The sequence below is a fragment of the Herpailurus yagouaroundi genome, unplaced genomic scaffold, assembly GCF_014898765.1.
Source record: "Herpailurus yagouaroundi ecotype Mexico unplaced genomic scaffold, PumYag 216, whole genome shotgun sequence".
NCBI lineage: Eukaryota > Metazoa > Chordata > Mammalia > Carnivora > Felidae > Herpailurus > Herpailurus yagouaroundi.
Window position 1 is genome coordinate 8470958 of NW_024412447.1, and position 23963 is coordinate 8494920.

At 52.0% G+C, this 23963-nt stretch overlaps 1 protein-coding gene across 3 annotated transcripts in view; it reads left to right on the top strand.

Annotated features, from left to right (window-relative positions):
• CUX1 (cut like homeobox 1) overlaps window positions 1-23963 on the top strand; it is a 371970-nt gene that overhangs the window by 74503 nt on the left and 273504 nt on the right. For 2 of the 3 annotated variants that reach the window (XM_040456057.1, XM_040456056.1), the window contains exon 2: window positions 3182-3292. In XM_040456057.1, coding sequence (XP_040311991.1) covers window positions 3182-3292 — 111 coding nt within the window. Of the gene's footprint in view, window positions 1-572; window positions 853-3181; window positions 3293-23963 lie in introns of those variants that run through there. The other variant, XM_040456058.1, reaches the window with a different exon arrangement.

A 23963-nucleotide genomic window follows, 5' to 3' on the forward strand; every position in this document is an offset into this window, starting at 1 on the left:
CCCCCCCAGCGCCTTCTCAGAGCCAAGCAGTTACAAGTGTCTTTTGTATCATTCTGGAGACAATCAAAGCTTATGCAAGCATATGTATAGATACTCTTTTAAACAATACTGGCATTGTTCTTGCACTTTGCTCTTTTTGCTTAAATATATCTCAAAGATCAGCCCATCTCCTAGCACATGTGGGACTTTTTCTTACCATTGCAGAATGATCCTTGAGTGGGTATGCCAACACGCTCTCATTGGACACTGGTTGATTCCCAGGTGTGGGTTTTTGGTTTTTGTTTTCTCTTGGCGAGTTTTGAGTGCCTTTCAGGTGTGGGGACCCTCCATGCTCTTTTTTACACGTGACCAGTGACTCCGGGACTGAGGGTTCTGTATTTTAGGCCCCCACCGCCACCTCCCGTAAACACATTAAATTCCCTTGTTAATGTGTCATTGTATTTGACACTTTGAGCATAGGCGGGCCGGGTAGATAATAAAACAGTATTTGGCTTATGTTTAATAGCCATCTCTTCTCTGCGTCGTCCCAACAACCGTACAAAGCCTCCGTGTCCTTCAGAAGGCCTCGTAGTGGTTTTGTAAGGGACCTGGCCAAAGATCGCGAGCCCTAAGTCTGACCAACCAGACCCCGGGGCCGGGCAAGCCCAGCCTGTCCTCCTTGGCGGTGCTGGTCGGTTTCTGTGCTGGCGGGCCGAGGCACGGTATTAAATCTGGAGACTCGCGTTCGTTTCTCATGTGGACCTGCGTATGTCTGCACGCGTGGGGAAGGGAGTGTGGCGGCCCCCCGGGGGGTCCCCGACTGCCAGCAGTACGTCACCCCAGGCTCACTGGCCCTGTGGCCCCGTGACAAAGGTGGGTTCGCTGCCTTGTATCAAGGGTCCTGTCTCAGACTCAGCCCTCCCTGGTGGGGTTTTCTGATGGATGTGCCCATGGATCTTGTGGGCTGGGTCGGACTTCAGCGTGTGGGGCATGCAGGGACCCGAGGGGACCGTGTGCTCTGTCACGTCTTCCGCAGCATTGCCCCACTGTCCCCACGCTCGTCCCTCTAGGTGGGAAGGTGGGGGTCAGGGCTGGGACCACAGTCCCCTCTGTGCCCCCCTCCCTGCTGGGGTTATGGCTGATTGGGTGGACGGCCCCCCCCCCCCCCCCCCGCCCTGGAATTTAGGTCTTCTTTGGAAGCAGTCAGTGCCCAAGTTTTCTGCATCTGCGGGCGATTAGAACAAAACATCAACTCTACTTTTTCTGTCATGTTTCAATATTGGCGTTTCTCCCCACTTCTTGAAGCCTCCTTTTATAACTTCTGCTCCTGCTGCTTAAATATAGCCGTCTAAGTCCTCCTCCTTACCAGATTGTTTATATTTTTGAAAAGCCTTCTGCTTATCTGCGATTGCTCTCTCTTCTCCGTCTCCATCCCCGCATCACCACATTCGTTTCGGTTGCTCTTTTTTCCCTGCCTTCACTCGACTGGGATGTGTTTCAAATGTGGTCTATCAAAATGTGCAGTGTTTCCCTCTTTTCTGCAGTAGCTTTGACATCTGTTCTTGAATTCTAGCCCATGTTATTCTTTTGGACTTGTTTGCTCAAGATTTGCTGTAATGCCAGAAACACGACAGGGGAGAGAGAGTGCGGTGGGGAGTGTCTCCCCCTCCCCACCCCCCACCCCCCACCCCCTCAGTAAAAACCGTCTTATGATTTCCAAGTCGACACCACGCTGGATGTGGCTCCAGTGCCCTGTCGTCCTCTCTGGCAGTGACCCGCCCCATACTGTACAAGTGAAGTGCCCATCAGGAGGCCCCACCAAACTCCTCCGGTTACTTCCGCCAAAAAGGGAAGCAGGTGAAACCTCATAGGGGGTGGGGGTGGGGGAGGGGGAGAGGGGGAGACTCACGTGCTTCCCGGATGTCTGTGGAAGGATCTCTGTGTCTGATTTGCCTCGCTCTTCAGTCCTCAATTGGGTCCTTGCCCTGCCGGGCCCCAGGGGATGGGGCATACCACGGAGAAGCCATGCGCAACAGCCACATCGAATCCTAATCAGAAGATGCCAGTGTGTGTCTTTAGTAACTGAGGCCGCTGGGCAAGAAAATGGGCCTTTTGGTGGCTACGGCAGCGTGTCCTTGTGCCCCTGCTGTCGGCTTGGGACACCGCTCTGGGCCCATCTGCTGCAGGCTTGTTTGAAACGGATCCCGTTGGCAGCTCCTCCCAGAATTTCCGAGGCCAGGGCACAGGTTCTCTGATGCTCTGAGCGTTATTTTGTTGTGTGAGCCGAGGTCCTCTTCTTACAGGGCACCCGGCCCTGGTGGCTCTCAGAGTTTCAATGCAAGGACAGTAGCTTGAGAATAGCTGTTGTTACCAGGTGCCCCATTCCCAAAGTTGACTGCATCCTGCAAATCATTATTCTTGGAATTTGCCCCGTAAAGGTCCCTCCTGAAAACTAGTCACAGGTTATGGGCATGATACCTCACCTCTCTGAAACCCACAATATGTACTGTTAAATGAAAGCAGACCCAGTTATCAGCACACAAGCCCCCAGGCCCACACTGTTGAAGACAGACGAATAGCACGCCCCAGCGAGAAGCCCAGAGTAAAGCAGAGTCATCAGGGCACAGAGACTGGGCAAGAGGGAAAGCTTGCTAAGAACAGAAACCAGGAGCGCCTGGGTGGCTCAGTGGGTTACGCGTCCATCTCTTGATTTCGGTTCAGGTCGTGATCTCGCAGTTCATGGGTGCGAGTCCCGCATCTGGCCCTGTGCTGACAGTGTGGAACTTGCTTGGGATTCGCACTCCTAGCCCCTCCCCAGCTCTCGCTCTCTTTCTCTCTCTCCAAATAAAAATAAAGTATGTTAGACGGCATCAGGGCATTGGGCTGACGCTGGCTTTAGCAAAGAAAAACGTGTCTGCGTGTTCTGTCCCCGAAGCAGTCATTTGTGAGGTGCGTGTGGACCCACGGCACATCGAGCCGGGGGAGCGTGGTGTTCCGGGACGTGCGCACGGGGCGATGGCAACTGTCCGAGTGTGTCCACTCCCCTCTGCGGCCCCAGCCCCTCCTCTGCCCGGGAGTTGGTAACCCCCAGAGCCCTGGTTGGGGGGGGGGCTCTCCCGGGTTCTGGTCGAATGCAGATACGATCCCCTCTGGTACGAAGCAGCAGTGACAACCTTGTCTTCCTTTGTGTCTCTCTCGACAGAGGGAACTCGATGCCACCGCAACAGTACTGGCGAACCGGCAAGATGAAAGCGAGCAGTCCAGAAAGCGGCTTATCGAGCAGAGCCGAGAGTTCAAGAAGAACACTCCAGAGGTGAGGCCGCAGGACCATCCAGGTGTCTTTGAGAGGGGTCTCCCTGCCCTCGGACATATTCAGAAGCTGTGTTTGTAAGCATTTCGCCCCCAGCAGACTGCGTGCCTCGCGGCGGGCTGGGGGCCCTCGGGCGTCGGTCGGTTGTCTGAACGCAGGAGAGCACGAGCTAATTCCAGATGCGCCTGCTGACCCACTTGGGTGTGCGAGAGCACGTGGCCGGCTGCGTGGCCCATTCGGGGCTCCAGCCCCCACGCTCCGTGCCCACGCCTGTTAGCACGTGACCCCGAGTCCTTGCAGGAGCCCTGAGCACGAGAGCGTAGCGGGAGGGGATGCGGGGGGTCCTCAGAGGGCCCCTTCCCTGCTGCCCTGTCTGAGGCTGCACACTTCTGAGGACGCGATGTGCCGATCCTTCTTGTCGAACAGACATTTAGTCCGGTAGGGCCTGTTAAACGCCTCTGTTTCCTGAAATACGCTTTAAAGGGCACTGGAAATGTGCTCCTCGTGGGCTCCTCTTTTTTTCTTGTAAGTACACGTTTGAAAGGCCGTGTTCAGAGGGCCTCGGGCAGCATTTTCCCAGTCTGTTTTCGAGGCCCCTGGCCCCCCCGGTCCCTGTCCAAGGGTTTGTAAGAAACGAAAAGCAAGGAGGGTTTTAGAGACCATTGGACAGACGTGGGAATTGCTTTCGGGGAGCTTCTGCCAGGCTGGCCCACGACAGTTCTCGGGCCGCGGGCTCTCGCCCCAGTCTCCTGCACCCTCCCGTCAGACGAGAGCGGACTGCCCACGTTCTTCCGTGCAGGACAAAGGATCAGGTCTGGAAGGAAAGCTGCTTTCTGGGAGGCATGCCCCAGACTTTCATAATATTCCTGAAAAATGATGCGTGATTGGAACTTTCAAGGGCAGACCCGTGTCAAGTGTACCGCCTAGCTTGCTGCTTGAGGGGGTGTGCTATTGTGAGTCATTTTGGGAAACAAATCATTTAACCCTCTGTTTTCAGAATAAATATTTGGGGAGAAAACACGATAGCCCAGCGGGAAGAAAGGGGGCTTTAGGGGCAGACCCACCTAAGGGCTTTAAATTTTAGATCCACTGCTTGCCCTCACCCCCTCCCTTAAACGGGGATCTTCCCGTCCTATCCAAGCACAGGTGCACATTGTAGAGATTCGGGCCTGGTTACCGCCTTCCATGTGGCATCGGGGATCCGCTCTGCTCTGTGTTGAGTAAAGACAGGATCTAGGACTGCCTTCCTCTAATTACTTTCCTTCTCTAAGGCCACTTCAGAGCAGGCCTTCCTGGAGGGTCTCACTGTGGGGTTTCCCGAGCTCTCATCCTTGTCCTTGACTCCTGTTTTCCCCTGGCCGGCGCCCTTCACATCTGTCCCTCGAGCCACCCTTCGTACCGTTCCCATAGTGAGCTGTCATCCTCTGCCCCGTGTTCTTACTGCCCTTCCCTTGGTGACCATTTTCCTTGGAAAATCTAAAACAGAAGGTCAAGGTCATCCTTCCGAGGCGGCAGACAATTCAGTAAACATAATCTGTCCCATGGTCGGGACTATGAAGAGCAGCAGAGACCCGGATTCCTGGATGTTCCGAGTCCCAGGCTCCTGTCAGCTGTGGGGGCGGGGGCCCGCCGAGGGGGTGCGTTCCCCTCCGGCCACTGAGGGTATGGCCCCTCCCCTGACATGGAAATGGGAGACCAGCTCACACAGCTTGAAGAGCCCTCCCCCTCCGAAACACGCAGCATTTTATCTCCTAATCTCAGTCACTGGAAGAGGCTTGGGGGAGAAGCAGTGTGGTTCATAAATGCCATTTGGAGCATTTCTTTCCAAAGCACAGTTTTAGACCCTGTCTTCCGTGGAGAAGAGGGGCCCAGAAACACCCGGAAGGGGACAGAAGGTTTCTGTGCTGCTTGCTCCTGGCCTCTGCCAGCTGGTCCAGGCTAAGTGCTCACTCAGGCTACTCTTGCTGCAGTGAGGAGAGTCTCACTGCAACAGGAATTTCCAGGAAGCCGGGAAGGGTGACGCCCCCTGCGGCTCCCGCCCCCTTCTCTCGGCTCTTTCTATCCCAGGACCGTCCACGACATCTGTGTGGGGTCCCTTTGGGAACCCTGAGGCGAGAACTGATAGGGGAGATAGGTTCACTGATGCCACCAGCCGGCCAGAATCCCGTGTAAATAGTGAAGCCACGTGAGGCCAGAACGGGGGTGGGGGCGTAGCTATAGCCAAGTCCTCCGGGGTTCGTGGAGGGGGAGGGTACACGCGTGTGGGGGTCTGGTGGCACGTGTCGGGACTCTAGTGAGTGCGGGGCCTGGGGTCCACAGGGGATATTGAATTGTCTGTTTGGGGTCACAGTGCAGAGGGGCCCCCACGGTTTTCCAACATCGGTCCCCTCTTGTGACTACACTACTGGACGGATCGTTCAGCAACGGAGGGAATCAATTCACACTTACCGTCGAGGAAACTCTTTGAGAGATTGGACATAAAAGTGAAGGTTGCTTAGAGCTTGTTCTCAGGGGTTAAAAAAAAAAAAAAAAATTGGCTCATTGGCAGGAGAGGCATCTTCCTTAGGGGGACACAGACCAGGATCTCCACACCTCAGAAAGTTGGCCGAGTGAGGACGAGGCCCTCGTTCCAGGGCGGGTGGCCAGCGCTGTGACTGGTTTGTACCTGGTGTGCTGATTGCTGATGAGCACGCGGGAGTCCCCCCTCTGTGTTCTGGGGAAGAAGATAATGCGCTCCTAGCATCCATCGAATGTTTAGTGAATCTATTATGCAGGATGAGGGCACCAGAGAAAAGTCAGAGGCGAGTGTGCTGGTCTCCCAACAGGGAGTTTCTATTTTCCAACCTGGCCCTGCCCACGGGTAGCTGGGGAAGCTCAAGTCCAGAGGGAAAGGGGGTCTGTGCAGGAGGCCTCAGAGCCAGCGGGCAGGTCCTTCCACACGGGATGAGCCCCGGGAGCACAGAGTGAAAGGTGCCGCGGTGGCCAGAGCCCTGAAGGTTTTTCGTGTATGGTGCATTTTTTCTTTTAAGTTTCCATTTTGTGTCATTAGATTAATCCCTTCACGGTCAGTTGATATTACTGCTTACATCTTTTTAACCCCCAAATTGTGGTCAATTTGAAGATGGTTGCAATTACTCCAAAAAAAAGTGGTAGACATTGTTCTGATTCAAAACAAACAAACAAAAAAAGCCCCTTTCAAAGAAAAATGGTTTTTAATTTTAATTTTGGAATGAAACATCCCTTCCCTATTGGATTAATAATTGATTAGGTGAACGTAAAAGACTGGGGGGATATTTCTATATTCTGTCACTTTCCGTGTGTATCACCTCCGGTGGCTTACTGCCTCGTGGCACTGGTGAATTACTTCACCTCCCAGAGTCTCAGCGTTGTCACCTGTCAAAAGTGTGATGATAGGGCCCAGCTCACAGGGGTTGCTGTGTGTGTGTGTGTGTGTGTGTGTGTGTGTGTGTATGCATGCATGCATGCATATGTTGTGTATTTGTGTGTGTGTGTGAGCGTGTGGAGGGCTCCACACAAGCCTGGAACCTCGAGTCCAGGGCGTGTTTGTTACCAGTATGAGCTTGGGACATAGAGTACGGAGCACATTAGATGTAGTTGATTTCTGCTTCTCAAAGCCAGCTCGGGGAACTTAAAAAAAAAAAAAAAAAAAAACATAACAAAGGGGCTCCTGGGGGGGCTCAATCTGTTGAGCATCCGCCTCTTGATTTCAGCTCAGGTCATGATCTCACGGTTCATGGGATTGAGCCCTGAGTGGGGCTCTGTGCTGACAGCATGGAGCCTGCTTGGGATTCTCTCTCCCTTTCTCTCTGCCCCTCCCCTGCTCGTACGAGCATTTTCTCTCTCTTTCTCTGTGTCTCTCAAAATAAATAAATAAACATTTAAAAAAAACCCACAACAAATGCAGGTAGTTTCAGCTCGTAGTATTTCAGAAGTTGGTTTGTGGTGACAGGTAATCATTTTGCAAATATTTTTGGAACACCTTCCATGTGCCAGATGGTTCCGCCCTGAGGATACAACCCTATCCTTGTTCTTAAAGAGTTCCTTATCTTTCTTACCAGCAAGTTGAACATCTTGATCTGGCATGTTAAGTGCTAAGATGTTATAATTGGAATCTTCTGAATGTAGACTTCCCCCCCAGAAACACTCTTCTATCCGTGGTAAAGGTCTCAGCCCCATGTGCCTCAGTAACCCTTGTTGTAGGTCAACAGGGCCCCTGTTGGGCCTTGGTTCTCAGTCTCTGAAACACCGGTGGGTGTTAAGGACCTCCTTCCTCCCCTGAGAAATGCACGCGCTTGCATAGTTTCTCCTGGACCCGCTGAAGCTCACCCGGAAGCCCCTGGCCTAGAACACAGTCCCCGAGATGCACATCTGCGGCCTCAGTGTGCCACATCTGGAGGGCACTGGGGGTAGGGGTGGGAGACAGGAGGAGGGTGGTGAAGGGGGAGGTTAGGCTAGTGGCAGTATGTGCAGGAAGGACGGTGGTGGCTTTCTTGAAGATTGTATGCCACAAAGTGCTCGCCTTCTGCTTTGCTCTTGCCCTGATCAGAGATCCCAGGTACAGGCCGGGATGACCTTTGAGGCCTCGGATGGCATTCGCGTCAACGAAGCCGACTGCGGACTGGGTCAGCAGGGACGTGGAAGCACGTGGGCACTGCCCACAACTGGCCCTGGGAGGCCGGGCCCGCTCCGCACTCCTGGAAACAGTCATTTCTGGAAAGTCTGGGACAGCGCTAGGGTTTCACGATTCCACTCAGGGATTCCTTTTTCTTGTTCTCCCATCAGTTAAGTTTTCCACTACTTGGCCAGGCGGTGACGTGAGCCCAGGCGGTGTGGCCACTGAGTCCGTGCTCTTAACTGCCGGGCTCTGAGGCTGAGTGAGGCGCGGGCCCTTCCAGGGAGGTCCCGGGGCGCCTGCAGGCGGACAGCAGGCCCAGCTCACCGCCATGCTATTTGGATGGAATGCTCGACTCTCAGAAGAAAGGTCCTCAGTGTCAGACTCCATTCTACAAGGAGCATGGGCTTTGTTTTGTTCTGTTCCTGCTCTTTTCAGTGAGGGAGGAACCATCCTTCGTGGGGGGTGGGGAGGGGAAGCAGGGAGCAGGGGCGCAGCGATTTCATCACAGAACCACCCTCAGAACTCACTTCTGCCCTGTCTGTGTCCAGCTGCTACCCCAGAGTCGGTCTTAGGCACTTGTCTGCCCAACTTGGCCGGGTTGATTCATGTTTCCTATAAAAGGGGCCATGTCAACTGGGGCTGCCGTTTAGGGACTCTTGATGGTCCTTTTTGTCCCGACGTACTTGTACCTCGACATGTCTTGCCCTCGAGAGCGTTAATCATCGTGAAACCCGGCCCATGGCGGTCATCGTCAGGGTCGTAGTTTTCCGCGTCCCTCCTGCCCGAGTGCCATGGCGTGTCTTCTCCTGTCACGGCCCTCACTGTCGTGGGCACAGCTGCCTGGGGTCAACCCCGGGACTGACCGCCCCTCCCTCCCTCGCCATCCACGCTGGAAGGTGGTCCTGGGCCCGATGCCAGCCGCACACCCGGCTCCCTGACAGGGAACATTCTCTTCAAGGCTGACCTGACCGCCTGCTCGCTGGCATTCATTTCCTGAGTGGCAGAATCTTGGTTCGCCCCTTGTTGGTTCGCTGCTCTGAATTTTTCATTCTTGGGAAACTGTTCCCAAAAGTCAGGAGTCATCTTGGGGTACCACCTGGAAAGGAATCTCGTGCTGTCCCTCCGTACAACCGTAACTAGGGCTGTGGATCCCTTCCCACCTCCGGCAGGGGGGACCCAGGGGGGCCCAGGAGGGGATACCTTCTTCAGGAAAGCCACAGCCATCTAGTTGTTGATCAGGATGCACCCTCAGAATGAAATGAGAAAGCGTGTGCCCCAGCGTCGTGTCCCTCACACGCAGGTCACCCAGTCCCCTGTGGCCGAGGTGAGGACGACACTGCCAACTCTGTGAGTCCTTCCGTGCTCCCCGTCAGAGGAGGAGCCAGCAGGCCGGGGGATGGGGGGAGTAATATATAGTTGTGGCCCAGGCCCAAATGCATTTAGTCACTGCCTCTACAGCCTTTATATAGACACTGCAGGGAGTGACTCAGCCTGGAAAAAGAGAGTCACTTAAAAATAAAGTTGCAACTCAAATGGACACGTCCTGCACGGGCCGCCTGGAGCCCGCGTGGCCGGGTCTCGGTGAGCAGTGGGGGCGTCCGTGCCCTGTGTGGTGCTGGAGGGGGGCCGGGTGCTTCCGGCATCACTTACTGCATCGTGGAGTCGGGGTGGGGGGGGGCTCACACGTGACCCCCTGTGCCTCTTAAACTATAAAGCGGTGCGGAGACGTTATTAGCAGCTGCTGGGAATGTTTGTGTTGAGTAGCGAGCGAATTCTCCGCTCTTCGTCTTCTACAAACGGACGGAGTCCGGAGGCCGTGTGGCTCTTCAGTGACCACTCAGCTTTTGTTTCGTGCCTCTGTCCTTGTAAGAATCTACAACCGATGCACACAAAAGGCCTGAAACACCGGCATACGTTTCCTCATGTCTCGTCGGACGTGGGAGCGGTGGGTTTATTGAAGACCCACAGTGCCGATTGACAGACTGGTTTTCACAGAGCTGGGCGGACCAGACATGCCCCTCAGTGATGGGGGAGGAGGCTTATAAGCCTAGCAGGCCAGGGAGGCAGGCTGGGCACCAGCTGGACAACCCCCACCGCCGACACACTTCTCATGTTGGGGGTCCAGGAACCTGCAGCAGCTCCGGTAGAACGACTCTCTCCTGCTTCTTTTTTTTTTTTTTTTTTTCTTAAGTAGGCTTCATGCCTGGCACAGAACCCAATGTGGGGCTTGAACTCACGACCGTGAATTGCAGACCTGAGTTGAGATCAAGAGTTGGACACTTAACTGACTAAGCCACCTAGGTGCCCCTCTCTCGCTTTTTTTTTTTTTTTTAGTATTTATTTATTTATTTATTTATTTATTTATTTATTTATTTAGAGAGATAGAGTGCGGGGGGGCAGGGGTACAGAGAGAGGGGGAGACAGAGTGCAAGCAGGGAAGGGGCAGAGAGAGAGGGAGACACAGAATAGGAAGCAGGCTCCGGGCTCTGAGCTGTCGACGCGGGGCTCGAACCCCCCAGCCATGAGATCATGACCTGAGCCGAAGTCGGAAGCTTAATTTATTGAGCCCCCCCGGCCCCCCCCCCCCCCCGCCCCACTTCTGATGGGCAAGGCCTTTGTTTTGAGCCATGCACTTTGGATACAGTGAGCACTTGATGACGACCATAGCATGAAAAAGCCTTACCATATTTATAGCATTTGCTTCGGAAATCTTTCCTTTACAAAAGAGAATTCTTAAAAATGCAAATTACCCTGCAAGATTCATTTCTCAGACAGGCAGCTCGTAAAATTTTATTTGATGCTTCAGTTTTATTATTATTTTTTTGTGTATAGAACTTTTTAAAAAAGGAATTCAAGGAACGCCTTTCCTTGGCAGTTCTTCAAAATGTTAAACATAGCGTCACCCTGCGACCCACCCTTTCTACCTCTAGGTGTGTGTATATATTCAAGAGAATGGAGAACAGGTCCACCCAAAAACTTGCACACAAATGCTCACAGCAGCATAATTCAAAAGAGCCAAAAAGTAGCAGCAACCCCAATGTCCCCCGAGGGATGAGTTGATAAACACAGTGTGGCCTGTCCATACAAAGGAACGTTATTCAGCTGTCAACAGGGATGAAGCAGTGACATCTGCTCCAAGAGGGATGAACTTGGAAAACATTACACAGAGTAGAAGAAGCCAGACATGAAATGCCTCCTGATCCCGTGTCTATAAAATGTCAAGAAAGAGGCAAAGCCAAAGAGGCAGAAAGTGGAGAAGTGGCCCGGGGCGGGGGGGGGCGGGGGGTGTGTGACTAATAACACAAGGTTTCTTTCTGGGATGGTGGAAATGTTCGGGCATTGGCTAGTGGTAGCAGTGGCACAACTTTGGGACAATGTCAGACACGACTGAACTGCACACGTTAAAAGGGTAAACTTTGCGGTATGTGACTTTTCTCTCAATTTAACTTTGTTTTGTTAATGCCGCTCTTTGTGGGGGTAGGAAATTATTCATTTGTTCTCTCTGATACTCCATAGAAACCCTCCCCCCCCCCCCCCCCCCCCCCCAGAAGTATCTGGTGAATTTTTCCTTTCGGCGGTAACGCTTTGGTTCCTAAAGGGCCACTCCGGTATCTGGCAAAACGATAAAGCTCAAATAATAAACTTGGACGTTTAATCATTCTAGAATCACCCACCGTTAAGTTATCATAAGACTTTAACTAGGAAAAGTTTAAAGATTAAAAGTGAGATTTTTAACTGTTACCAATTAAACTCTTTAAGCCAGTTTATCAACCCAAGAGGTTATTTCCTCGTTTCTTTGGGGTCCCTCAGAGAGAAAACCTGCCCTCGGGCGTGATGGAGTAATGGGTGCAAATCGCACCGAATTCAGCCCCGGTCAGTAAATGGCTGGTGGCTCTATTTCCTCCCTGCGTCCCTGCCAGATCCTGCAGCAGACCCCAAGCCCCTGGGGAGGCCCGGAGCAGAGGAGTTAGCTTGAGCACGGACCATTTGAGAGAGAATCCAGTGCTAGCTAGCTCCATCGCTCATTTGCATGTTGATCTCAGTAGCATCGGGACAGAAACTTCAGCTTCTTCTTCTGCAGAAATATATCCTGCATCCTTCATGCATGTGGGGTCATGCATGCAGGGGTCATGTGAGAAGTGTGTGAGATTCCTTGAAGGTAAATGTCCAGCCCCACACCAGGAGTGGAACAGATACTCAGGTCAGGTGATCTTGACCAAGGTCACTGAGCATTCTGAGATTCGGACCCATATATATACACGGAACTAATCAGGTCCTGGTTACTAGGCAGGTGAAATGAATTCAGGTAAACAGAGCATATAGTAGGTGCTCAGTAAACATTTCTGTGCTGTGTTCTTTTCTCCCTCGCTCTGTTCTACAAGTAGTTCTGAGCCCTTGCCAGGAGCCAGGGGCAATCTGAGGTTCGGGGAGACAGCAGGCACTGAGAGAAGGTTCCAGCTCTCCTAGGGGGCAGGCAGACAGTGGCCAAGTAAACACAGCAAGCACCTGGCACGCAGGGTACCTAAAGGTGGTGGTCAGAACTGAAACAGGACACTAAGGTAGCAGGTGAGTATGGATGGGGTGAGGGTTCTTCAGAGAGTTCGGGCAGCTTTTTGAATCAAAGATGGACAATGGCCCTTTGTATCTCCCCACAGAGGATGAACTTGGGCAAGTTGTTAGTGGTGGTGGTGGTGGTGGGGGGGGTCTCTCAAGTTCCTTTTAGGTCGAAGCCTGGTCATCTTTGTTTATTCCTGATACTCAGTTACTTTCCAACCACAGATTCGGTCCCTCTAATTTCTGAGACCAGGATGCTATTCACTTTGGACATTAGAAAGTTCGGTCAATGGACCTCTGAGTATGAGAGTTACCTTATTTTGTTCAGTCGCCTTTGGCCCAGAAAAGTGACTTCTTAGGTAATCAGTGAAGAATTAATCTTTGAGTTTGATGTGTTGGTGACCCAGGAGCCCGGACCAAGGGGCGGCAGGGTGGCGTCGGAGAACGCACCACCCGCCGCCCCACCCCAGGCCACGCTTCCTTCAAGCTGTGAACCCCGTGGGGCCGTCTGTCCAGGTCACTCCCCGAAACGTGGATGGGGCTGGTGTTCCCTTTCCTTCCTGAGCCTGCGTGTCGTCTCCTTGTGTGTCTGGCAGTCTTTAAAGGACTATTTTAAGTATAACAGACAAGTAAGTGTCAAAAGGAAAAGCCTGTAATTGGATTCACGCGGTATGAAGTTTAGTCGGGACCATGCTGAGTTGTATGACCTCTCTGGGCCCCCGTCTTCTCGTCCAAACACGGGGAGTGATGACAACTCTCCCGGAGTTCTTATGAGTCAGACAACATGTTGTAGAATAATCCAGAATAACCTTGGCAAATAGTAGAGGCTCCATAAACGGCATGTTGTATGTGCATTATTAAAATCTAATCTTCTGAAAGGAGAAATTGTGGTCACTAATGTGTTTTATTTTTAAGTTTGTTTGTTTTTGTTTTTGTTTTTGTTTTAATAATCTCTACACCCAGCTTGGGGCTTGAACTCCCATCCCTGAGCTCAAGAGTCACACACTCTTCCCACTGAGCCAGCCAGGCGCCCCCACACGCATATTTTAAAGCTATAAATGAACAATGAACTTTTCAAAGTACTCTTAAAAGCTCAGGGTAGACCTATCAGTCTGTAAAACTACAGACCCAGTTTCTAGTGCGGACTTGAGTCAATTGAGTGAAAGAAAAGCAGTTTCTGTATAGAGATGGTCGTTTTCTCTCCCTTTGGCTGAGCTTGGCTGTTCATGGGGCAAGTACTTGCCCCTGGACTTGCTCTGTGGAAACCATTCTTCCCGAGTGGCACGGAACGCGTCTTTCCAGTCTGTAATGGTAACCTCAGCCCAAACGCATGTTGAATGGAGGAGGTCATTCTCGGGACGGTCTTCTCGATAGGCACCCTGGTTGTGTGCAGGTTGTAAGGCGGCTGAACGTGAAGGCCGTATGTTTTGGTCGGAATTGTGGCGAACTCTCGTTTACTGACACTTCGTTGTTTCCGAAGAGCTCAGCATTATGCCAGCTTCACGACCCCTCACTGTCACCCCAGGATGCGGGTGCCGTTAGTGCCACTTAAGCGCGCGTCAGTCACCTGCCTACCAGGCAGCAGGCTCCCGAGAATGAGGCCGTAACCACTGTGCTGCTCTGTCTCCTTTTAGCTTCTAGAAGCTGACTTTTCGCCACTTAACTGTGAGCGGCGCCTCTTCTATTGGTAGAAAACAGTACCGACTTTGAGTATTACTCCGAAGTGAGGCACTTCTACAGCGCGTGTGCATGTGTGCGTGTGTGCGTGTGTGTGTGTGTGTGTGTGTGTGTGTGTGTGTGTGTGTGTGTTCTGTGGGAGTGTGCCCAGGGAGGAGTCAGCAGCTGACATGCTGGGATTTATCGTAAACCAGAGCACAGCAAAGTTTCCCCTTGTGTCTTGAAATTACGTCAGTCAAGGAAAGACACCTGCCATCCCACCGACCCTGAGATTTGTTGTCTCGAGTTTTTCTTTCATTGGTCGGGGGCAGGGGGCTGCGGGTTGGGGTGGGTGCAACTAATCCCTGAACGTTGATGATGCAGTAATGTGCCCACTCTGGGTTTTAACTGGCAAACCTGAGTTGCGTAAAAACAGTAAGTTTACAAGGAGCGTCACGAGCCCGCCGTGCAGAGCATGGTAATTTTGTCTGTAGCCCACTATTTTTTCCAGAAGACCTCATGATATGGTCGATAGAGTTAAAGAGTGTGTTTTTCGGGAATCTGGACACTTGGATCCTGATTCTGGCTCCGCCAGGGCCTGCGTTTCTGATCCAAGCAAGCGAGGTCTCTTCTGTCGTTGGATCTGAGAAAGGAGCAACGGCATGAGGGGCGCCTGGGTGGCTCAGTCGGGTAAGCGGCCGACTTTGGCTCAGGTCATGATCTCACGGTGCGTGAGTTCGAGCCCCGCGTCGGGCTCTGTGCTGACAGCTCGGAGCCTGGAGCCTGTTTCAGATTCTGTGTCTCCCTCTCTCTGACCCTCCCCCGTTCATGCTCTGTCTCTCTCTGTCTCAAAAATAAAATAAACGTTAAAAAAAAAAAATTAAAAAAAAAAAAAAAAAGGAGCAACGGCATGATGCTGTGTGGCCGAGCACCGGACCTCCGGAAAGCGCCCCCAGCTTGCTCCTGCACACCCTCCCCGTGGCTCCAGACTTAGGTGCGGCCCTTTCTTAGCAGGCCTCGCCTACTTTGCCCTCTTGGGGTTTTCTGTTCTGAGTTCATTTTGCATGCAGCTGAGAGTCATGGCGATCCCACTGGGTGTGCAGTGGGTGTCCCCGGGCGGCTCTGTTTTGAGGGCTCCGGTCGCTGCAGGGACACAGCAGTGTGTAACAGCCAGTAACAGCAGCTGCCGCTTACTGAGCCCTTCACCGCGTGCCGAACAGTGTTCTGAACGCTTTAGATGTATCGGCTCATTTAACACAGGATGCCTGTGAAATAAGTACGTCGTTTATCCCCGTTGCAAAGAGCGGGAAACTGAGGCTCAAAGAGGAGGAGGGGCAGGGGGAAGGACCACAGCTAATAAGTGGAGAAGCTGGCTGGAGATTTCCAGTCCGGGCCGATTGGCCGCAGGGCTGTGCCAGAGCAGGTCCTTGGGGAGCACTTACGAGCTCTGGCGGCTACAGTCCCGGCACGCAGAGCCTCCCTCCCCTGCCCCAGTCTCCCCAGCAGCTACACTTCCCAGTGCACTTAGCGGGTGAACAAGACTGGATCACTGCAGCCTGATGCAGCTTCCAACTGCAGGACCCCTCCCCACCCCCCTGTGGTTCCCTCCTTCACATTTGAAAGGTCACCGTTCTAGCTTCAGAAGGCCGGCGTTCTAGCTTCAGAAGGCCGGCCGGGTCCCCCTGATTTGACCTCATACTTATTCATCCATCTGCTGAGTCTGCACTTGGGGTGCTTCAAGGAGGCCACCGCTAAGAGCCTCTGGGACAGGTATCCTGACGTCCGGCCACGGTCCGGCTCTTCCCGACCTCAGCCCCTGACACGTTCCTCGCCACCCGCAACGCTGTGCCGCGAGGACTGCATTCGGAAGGTATGGGACACATTTCACCCCTGAAAACATTTTGCGTCAAACAGACCCTGTCCCGTGTTTCTTTTAAGAACTCGTCTGAGAGAGTAGCCACTGAGGCAGAAAGACCCGGAAGGTCTGTGCCCTCCTGCCTCCCCCAGGCCCCACTCACGGGCCTCACGCAGGATATTACCTGCAGTGACTTAGTCCTTTTGTACACCAAGCTGTGTACCTGGGTTTAATTATTTTTTTTCTATGAAATATTTCTAGCATCCTGAGAAGTGGGGAAAACAACACTTTCTTGCCCTTCCTGAAGATCGGGTCCATGTTGACATTTTGCCCATTTGCTTCTGATGCCCGTTTTTTCAAATAGGAATAACACCTTACACACACAGCTCAGATCCTACCTCTGTTCCTTCTCCTACCTTCTTCCTTAGCTGTAAACCGCATCCTAAAACCGATGTTTCCTTTCCGTCCGCTTTTTGCATTCATGGCAACGTTTATGCCCTCGTAAGCAGTGGATATTGTGTGCGTACACAGATTTTACTCTTTATACAAACCGTGCTGTGCAAACCGTATCTTGCTATATACGTATATGTCCTTTGACCCCTGGCCTTTTTCACGTGTCGGAGAGTTAGTCTTGTGTGCCGCCTGTATGCACCTCGCGTATTCGCTCGAGCTGTGACCCGGTGTTCCGCCGTGTGTGGGAACCACAGCAGATGGCAGCCGTTGCCCCTGAGGCAGCAAGTGGGTTTCTGGTCACGGCTGACACTCTTTGCTTATGATGCCGTGGACTGACTGGCCATGGTGCTCGTGCTGGGGAGTTCTGTGGGGTGGGGACATCCAGAGGTGCGGTCGCTGGTCGCAGCTTGCAAAGCTCCGTGGGCCACAGAGTCGCTCTCAGTGGCGCACGCCGTTACCCCCACCGGCGAGCTTCCGGCCAGGTCCTCACTGATTTTTGCTGTTATTTCCTCGTTTCCGATGTGGCTGAGCACTCTCTTGGACAACGAATGACTCGCCTGCACGGTGTCGTCTTTTGTGTTTTAACTGCTCATATCCTTTGCTCATTTTATCTCCTTGGCCCTTGACTGTTTTCTCACCGATCTGTGGGCAGTTTTAATACTCTCAATCGGGACCTTCTGTTGTGTGTGCCTTGCTGGTATTTCCTCCCCGGCCGTGGCCGGTCTTTTCTCTCTGTTTCTAGTGTCATTTGTCGCTGGAAGATTTTAATTTTAGTGCAGACGAATGTTTTCCAGTTTTAGATGTTTAGTTTACATTCTTTCTGTATCTTATTTCAGAAGTCTTCCCTATGCTTATGTCATAAAGACAGTCTCCTGTGTTTTCTTTTCTTTCTTTTTAAGTTTTTTTTTTTTTTTTAAACTTAAGTAATCTCTATACCCAGCATGAGGCTCGAACTCACAACCCGAAGATCAGGAGTCGCATGCTCTTCTGACCGAGCCAGCCAGGTGCCCCTCCTGTGTTTTCTTTCAATAGTTTTTTGGTGTTGCTTTTAACGTTAGGCCTGTAATGTGTTTGTGTGATGCTCTGATTTGCTCCTGTCCGTTGAGAGCCCCTCATCCCAGAACCATTTACCGTGGGGTCCACCTTTCCCCAGTCTCATTGCTAAAGGCTGGGCATCCTGTAGAGCAGTGTCCTCACTGCTCTTCAGAATGATCTAGATTGTACTTCTGCATGACTTTCCAGAATCATTTATTCACTTCCATTCTAAAAATTCCATCGGCATTTGTACTGGGATCCCACTGAATTTGTAGATTCGTTTGGAGAGACTTTATAAAGTGTTGAGGGTTCTGATGGAGTCACTTCATTTAGATCTTAGGTGAATTTCATTCAGTGCGTGACTGCAGGGATCCGTGAAAACGAACGGTACCCTCTTCACTTGCCCTCGTTCATGGTGTGGATACGGCATAGTCCCAACTGAAGGATTGATCATTGTAGTCTGGAGCCAGGCACAAAAATAAACCCCGCTCTGTTATCATAGGTGGCTGTGATTAAGATCAGGGGGAAAGGTCGGCTGCATGCCTCCCAACATTGACAGTTTTGCTCAGAAGATTAAGTGGTTCTTCATTTTTGGCCCAGGCCATCAGTAGCTTAAAGCCATTACTGTCTATTGGCTGTTTGGTTTGTCTGAAATATGGGGCTGGTCTCAGCCTGTTTCCCTGGGGCCAGGTGTGTTCACATAATCAAAGTGCCGGGCGCCCATAGCCTGTGTGCGTGCGTGCGTGTGTGAGTGTGCACGTACGAGCCCGGGTCAGCCTCCTCTGGGGAGGAACGCACGAGGCCAAGATACAGAGATGTTCTTCTCATGTTTGCATTTTAAAATGTGCGCCCTTTATTAGTAGAGCGTTTTCCGGCCTGTTTTTGAGACAGGCTTGTTCAGCCAGTTACGTGTGCTTTCGAAAATGACCATTTGTGAAGCTGTCAACTGTTGGCACGGCGAAGAAAAATGAAGATCCCTTTTCTGTTGATGTGTGTTCGGGGATTTTCATCAGCCAATGCAGTTCCCATGACCTGTTCGGGAAAGGGTGATAGCTTCTGTTTCCTTTAATTAAAAGTCAGTGACGACGAGGAAATTTTTATTTATTTTGTTTATATGTAAACAAGCCAGGAAAAGCATTTCATATATATTGAAATGATTAATTTGCCACAGCAAAGAAAAAATGCTGGTTCCCACAGTGATATGACTCTCTACCCCTCCACCCCCACCCCCCGCCAATGATCTGTGAATAGGAGTGAAGTTAATAGTAAAAAATTTGATCTGGACAGGTTGGGCTAATACCGTGGAGAACAGAACTTATGGTTTAATTCTCTTTGCTCCTTTAAGGCAAGGGAAACAGTCACCTATTTTTTTGTACTACAAATTTATTTGTACTTCAAATTAGATTCACTGTATTCAGTTCCTTGATTTTAAGTGCGAGAAGTGAGTTCCTTGGTAACCCTTTTCAAGTGACTGAACTGATATGTTAGAACCAGAAGAGCTGAGAGTCATTTTTATTTGAAATTCTTTTCGCATTAATACATCTGCAGTGTTGAGGAATATATGGAAAATTGAAATAGTGCTTCTATCCTGCCGTGTCTCCAGCACGTCAATAAATCACCTTTTTTTTCCTTTTAAAATGTCTGGCCTCGTAATTTATGTTTGCATAACCCATTACTAAATTCATAGTAGGTGTTTTAGTTGGCAGAGGCATTATTTCAGGGATTCTGAAGATCTTGAAAAAAAAATACAGAGCCTTTGTTAGTATTTATATTTTAAGTGGACATTTTCCTTAAAAAAAATAATGATTTAGATTTTTTTAAAAAGAATTTGGAGCTATTTACCTTTCTCTTAAGCAAACAATATTAAGTCTGTCTTCCCACATTATCAGCTGTCGTGGATTTCTTAATAGACTTTTATTTCCTTTCTTTCTTCTTTGGATTAAAACCGGCAGGAGAAAAGGAGCCCGATCTTTAGATCAGACTAATTTCTATAAATTTTCTCTAGGTTTCATGAGACACAGAAAATAAGAATTTCTCTTTTAGTAATTTTTTAATTTCGTAAATGCATTTGGCCGTTTTTGTTAGAAGTGAAGATGAATATATTCATTCATTTAGAACCCTATTTGGTGCTTGACCAGAAATAGAAATGCTCAGGGTGAGTTTCACATACTTGTGGCTTACCTTTGAGACTTTCTAATTTTTAACCAGACATTTAAAAATAATCATTGTGTCTTCTAAGCTCTAAGTTAGGAAAACGTTCAGAGCTTTACCTCGAAATGACGAGAAGAAGAATTATTTCTGGTTTTTATTGCAAAATTTTAAAAAGTGACTTCTATGGTAGTGAAAAAGCCGGAAAGGCCATTCATGGTTTTCTGAAGAAGTTTGCTTTATTTGCGATGTCTAACCTTCTCTTTCCCTGACTCTCATTAGCTGGTCAATAAAGTTTTCAATATAAAATATGTCTCAGCCCATTGAAATGACTGCGGCCAATCAGAGGAGGGATTGGCTCCCCCCTGCCCCCCCCCCCCGGGGAGCCTTAATATGTTTATCAGGAAGTCTGTAGCCCTCAGTCCTTTGTGAGATGGCTTATAGGTCATTGTTCAAAGGAGGGTGTTGTGTTTAAAATGCAGAATTTAACAGGGTTCACGCTACGATCCGAAAGTCCAGTTGTGCTGTATAAGCTCGAAAACCTTTGACTTCCCCCTACCTAAGGATGGAAAGAAACGGCCGTTTTCTTTGTTTCTGCTTATTTGAGAGTCCTGGCTATTTAGACATCTTTTAAAGTGCCTTCTCTTCGTTAATAACATCACTTCATTCTCAGAGATGTTTATTCCCGTCGTGCCTGCTCTGACAACCTTCTACACTTAACGGAGTAACTTCTGTTCCTTGTACTTCTGCACTTCTGGAAACTTGAGGGGACATACCTCAGGCCGCCTGGCGAAGTGCAAGGGTTTCGTGAGTGTCCAACTTTTAAAAACGCAGCTCTCAGAGGGGAGCCTCTCATGACTCTTACAAGAACGACGAGAGCAGATTATAGAAGTGGTGTTCCTGCTTTCAGTAGATGAGAAACACATTCTCTGGCTTCCTGTGGAGTTTTCTTCCCCCTCTCCGTCCACCCCCTGCCCTTGGACTTGGTGGCCCCATCGGCGTGAGCCTTGCGGTTGTGTCCCAGAAAGCATTTCCACCAGGGGAAGGTGCTGTGCCAGAAGCTGGAAGAAAGGAGAAAGGAGGTGTTTATCGTCCCAAAGACGCCTTCCAACTTTTATTATTAACTCCTTTCCAAAGTAAACTTTCGGGTTTGTTTCAAGTCGCTTCTGGCCAAAGTGCAGTTGGGTTTGCCGTGTCCTGGAGGAGTCGAGGCGAGAACGGCATCACCCTGGCCCGGGAGGGGGAAGGGAGCCGGACGCCACCTGGGGGGGGGGGGGCAGTTTGGACGTGCGGAACCAGGGGCACGGATGACTGAGGCCCGCCTCAGCCCTTTCTCAGTCCTGTGCCATGCGAGAGGTGCTGGGGGTCCCCGGAGTTCCCCCAGGCCACCCCTTGATCCGGCCGGAGATCGGTGTGGAAATGGAACATTTCAGTCAAGAGTAGTAATTGGCAAATGGAGGGGGTGGCACCCCGTGGACGCTTGGGGCAAAGAGGAGGGGTCCGTGGGAGAGGCAGGAGCCCTGACCCGGCCTGGGCCAGTGTGGGACTGTCACCAGGGGTGAACAGCCCGCGGCAGGTGGGGTGGGCACTGGCCCCGTGGAGAGACTCCAGGGCAAGGCTGGGGAGCGTGGGCCTCCCTCTGCCAAGTGGTCACAGGGCGCACACGTAGAAGGGATGTGGCCAGGTTTACGTGCTGCGGGGTCGGTGCCACGCGCCGTGGTCAAGCACATGGATGTTCCAGGAACAGAGGTGGAGCCAGAACATGTGAGACGCTGCTCTCATGGGCCCGGCGAGAAACAGCATGCTCTATGAGTAAGCGAGCAAGCCACGGTTATGTCGTATTCATACAGCAAGTGCCTGTTGTGTACCTTCTCTGTGCCAGGCACTGTCCCAGTCCCCAAGGACACGGCAGTGAACAGAATACCCCAAATGCCTGCCCTCTCGATGCTTACCTCTGAGCGGAGGCGATAGCAAGCCGGAACATAGGAACGCGTTCCGGGAAATGTGGATATGGAATCCAATCCTGGGATTGTGGAAGCAGAGACCGTGAACTTGGGAAATGCTTGGCTGAGAAGGGCAGGAAAGAGGCAGGCAGTGGCCAGAACGACAAGGTTTCAGGGGGTGGTTTTCCCCACCCTTAGGGGGACCTGAGCTTGCGTCTAGGTGGCAGTGGGTGGGGAGAGCGAGAGTCCATGAGACCAGGGGCGTCATTCTGAAGGAAGGTCTGAGTCACAGAAGTGGGAAGAGGGACCGGGCTCCCCGGCTAGAGGGCAGGAGTGAGTTCGGGTGGATAATAGGGAAGCGAAGACAAGTTCCGGCTAGTGACACGGACTCTCCTGGGGAAGTAGGAGAAGAAATTGTCCTTGAGGGGTGAGCAGGGGGGCCGAGTGCTAGGGGGTGGGGAGAGGGCAAGGTTTGAGATGGCCAAGAACGTGACGGCGGAGGGATTTGGCGAAGCAAACCAGGATGTGGCGGTCATGGATGTGGGGTGGTGCCCGCCCTCCAGGCGTGCAGAAGGACACGGTGGGGGTCCTGTTTAGGATGGCACGGGACCCGTGGAGAAGTTCCCCGGGTGACCAACCCTGTGGTCCCACCGGCTTCCTTGCCTTGGGGTTTCCTGTCGCTTCGCCTGCTCACGCCGGCCCCCATGCTCTTGAAACTATACAGTACCCAGCACGTTTCTCACCTCTCCTGGTTTTAATGGTGAAGAAATCAGCCTTGCTTCCCGTCACGCAGGAGCCACCACCCTGTGTCGGTATTTTCCTAACTTAGCGAATCATAAAAGTCTCCTGGGTGTGTGCTTGTTAAAAATACTGTCCCTGGGCCCCACCCCGCACATAGTGAGCCGTGATCTCCTGGGAAGGGCCCCGGGGACCTGCATTTACAACCGGCACCCGCCAGTTCTTGCTTGGGGAATTCGTTCTGGGTTGGGGTGCCCAGGCTCCCTCGGTCTCCCCGGTTGGGGTGGCCTCTTCCTCCGTGAAGATGTAGACGCCTTTTCCTGCCGGGCCATGAGGCGGCTCCGGCTTTCATTTGCCTTTTTCTCTGATGCCCCACGACACTGTCGACGTGCAGGGAGCGTGTGCAGAGTGGCCACCTGAGACCCAGGGGTGGCTGGGACAGGCGGGGGGGGGGGGGTCAGTCATGAGCCCTCCGTGACATCAGTGCTGTCCCTTCTGGAGGGCAGCTGGGAACCTTCCCTCGCGGCGTTCAGAAAAGCCTCGTGGAAAGGGGTGTTGTCCTAAATTGTGAAGATTTGGAAGCGTTTCCTGGGGCTTCCAGCCCAGGGCTCCGTGACTGGCTGAGGCCTCAGCACTGTACAGGGGCGGTGCCAGGATTCCACGGAATTCCTTTTGGCCAGAGACCGCCCACCGCCCCGGCTTTGGGGTAGGCCAGGGTTATTGAGATGTCCCTGGTGGCAGGGTGCGAGGGCACCGTGCGGAGTCCTGGAGCGGGGAGGAGCCACGGGCTGGAACTCTCCTACCTCGGAGGGGCTGCGGTAGGACGCCCGGAGCATGTAGAGGCCAGAAACCGTGTCTGGGAGGCCCCCACCCAGAGGAGGATTTGGTGGCAGTGGTCTCTGTGGTACCCAAAGCACGGTGGTAACAATAATCACGGACGCCGGCGCTCGGGGCTCGCACATCACACCCGGGCACTGTGCTAACGTGCCCTGCACAGGCGCCCCGAGCGCTTGTCCCAACGAGCCTCTGAGGCAGGCTGTCCTCACCCCCAGCGTGCCGAGGAGGGGGACGAGGCCTCGCTGGCACCAAGCCGCCCGGCTGGGATGTGGCCGTGCAGGGTCCCAGCCTGCCAGCCTGGCCCCAGAGCCGTGCTCTGCACCCCTGCTCTCTCACCCCCGCAGCACGGAGCGTGGCACCGGTGGCCCGAGGCGCCTGGCCAGTGTCCTGTTTTCCCATGAACGATGTTAGTGGTGATGTTACGATATCACACGTTTCCTCCTCCCCAGGGCTTTCTAGCCGATGTGAGTTTAGCAGGCACCGAAGTTTTTATAAATAATGGGAGACCATCTTAAGTTGAGCAGATTCTTTCTCTGTTCTACCCACACTTAACCCCTCCTGCCCCCCGTCCCCGTAAAAGGCCAGGAGAAGGGTGAATAAGTGAAGTAATTATAATCATTAGTAGCGCCTGTCCCGGTCTAGCTACTCATGGGGCTTGAATGTTATCAGTCGGTGAGAAACGCTGTGACCTGTTTTTGGTTACGCTGTAATCCCTTTTCTGGGAACAGCATGGAGATATTAGTGTAAAATCAATTTTTCACTTGGGGAGAGATTTTTTTTTTTTTTTTAATTTTTTTTTTCAACGTTTATTTATTTTTG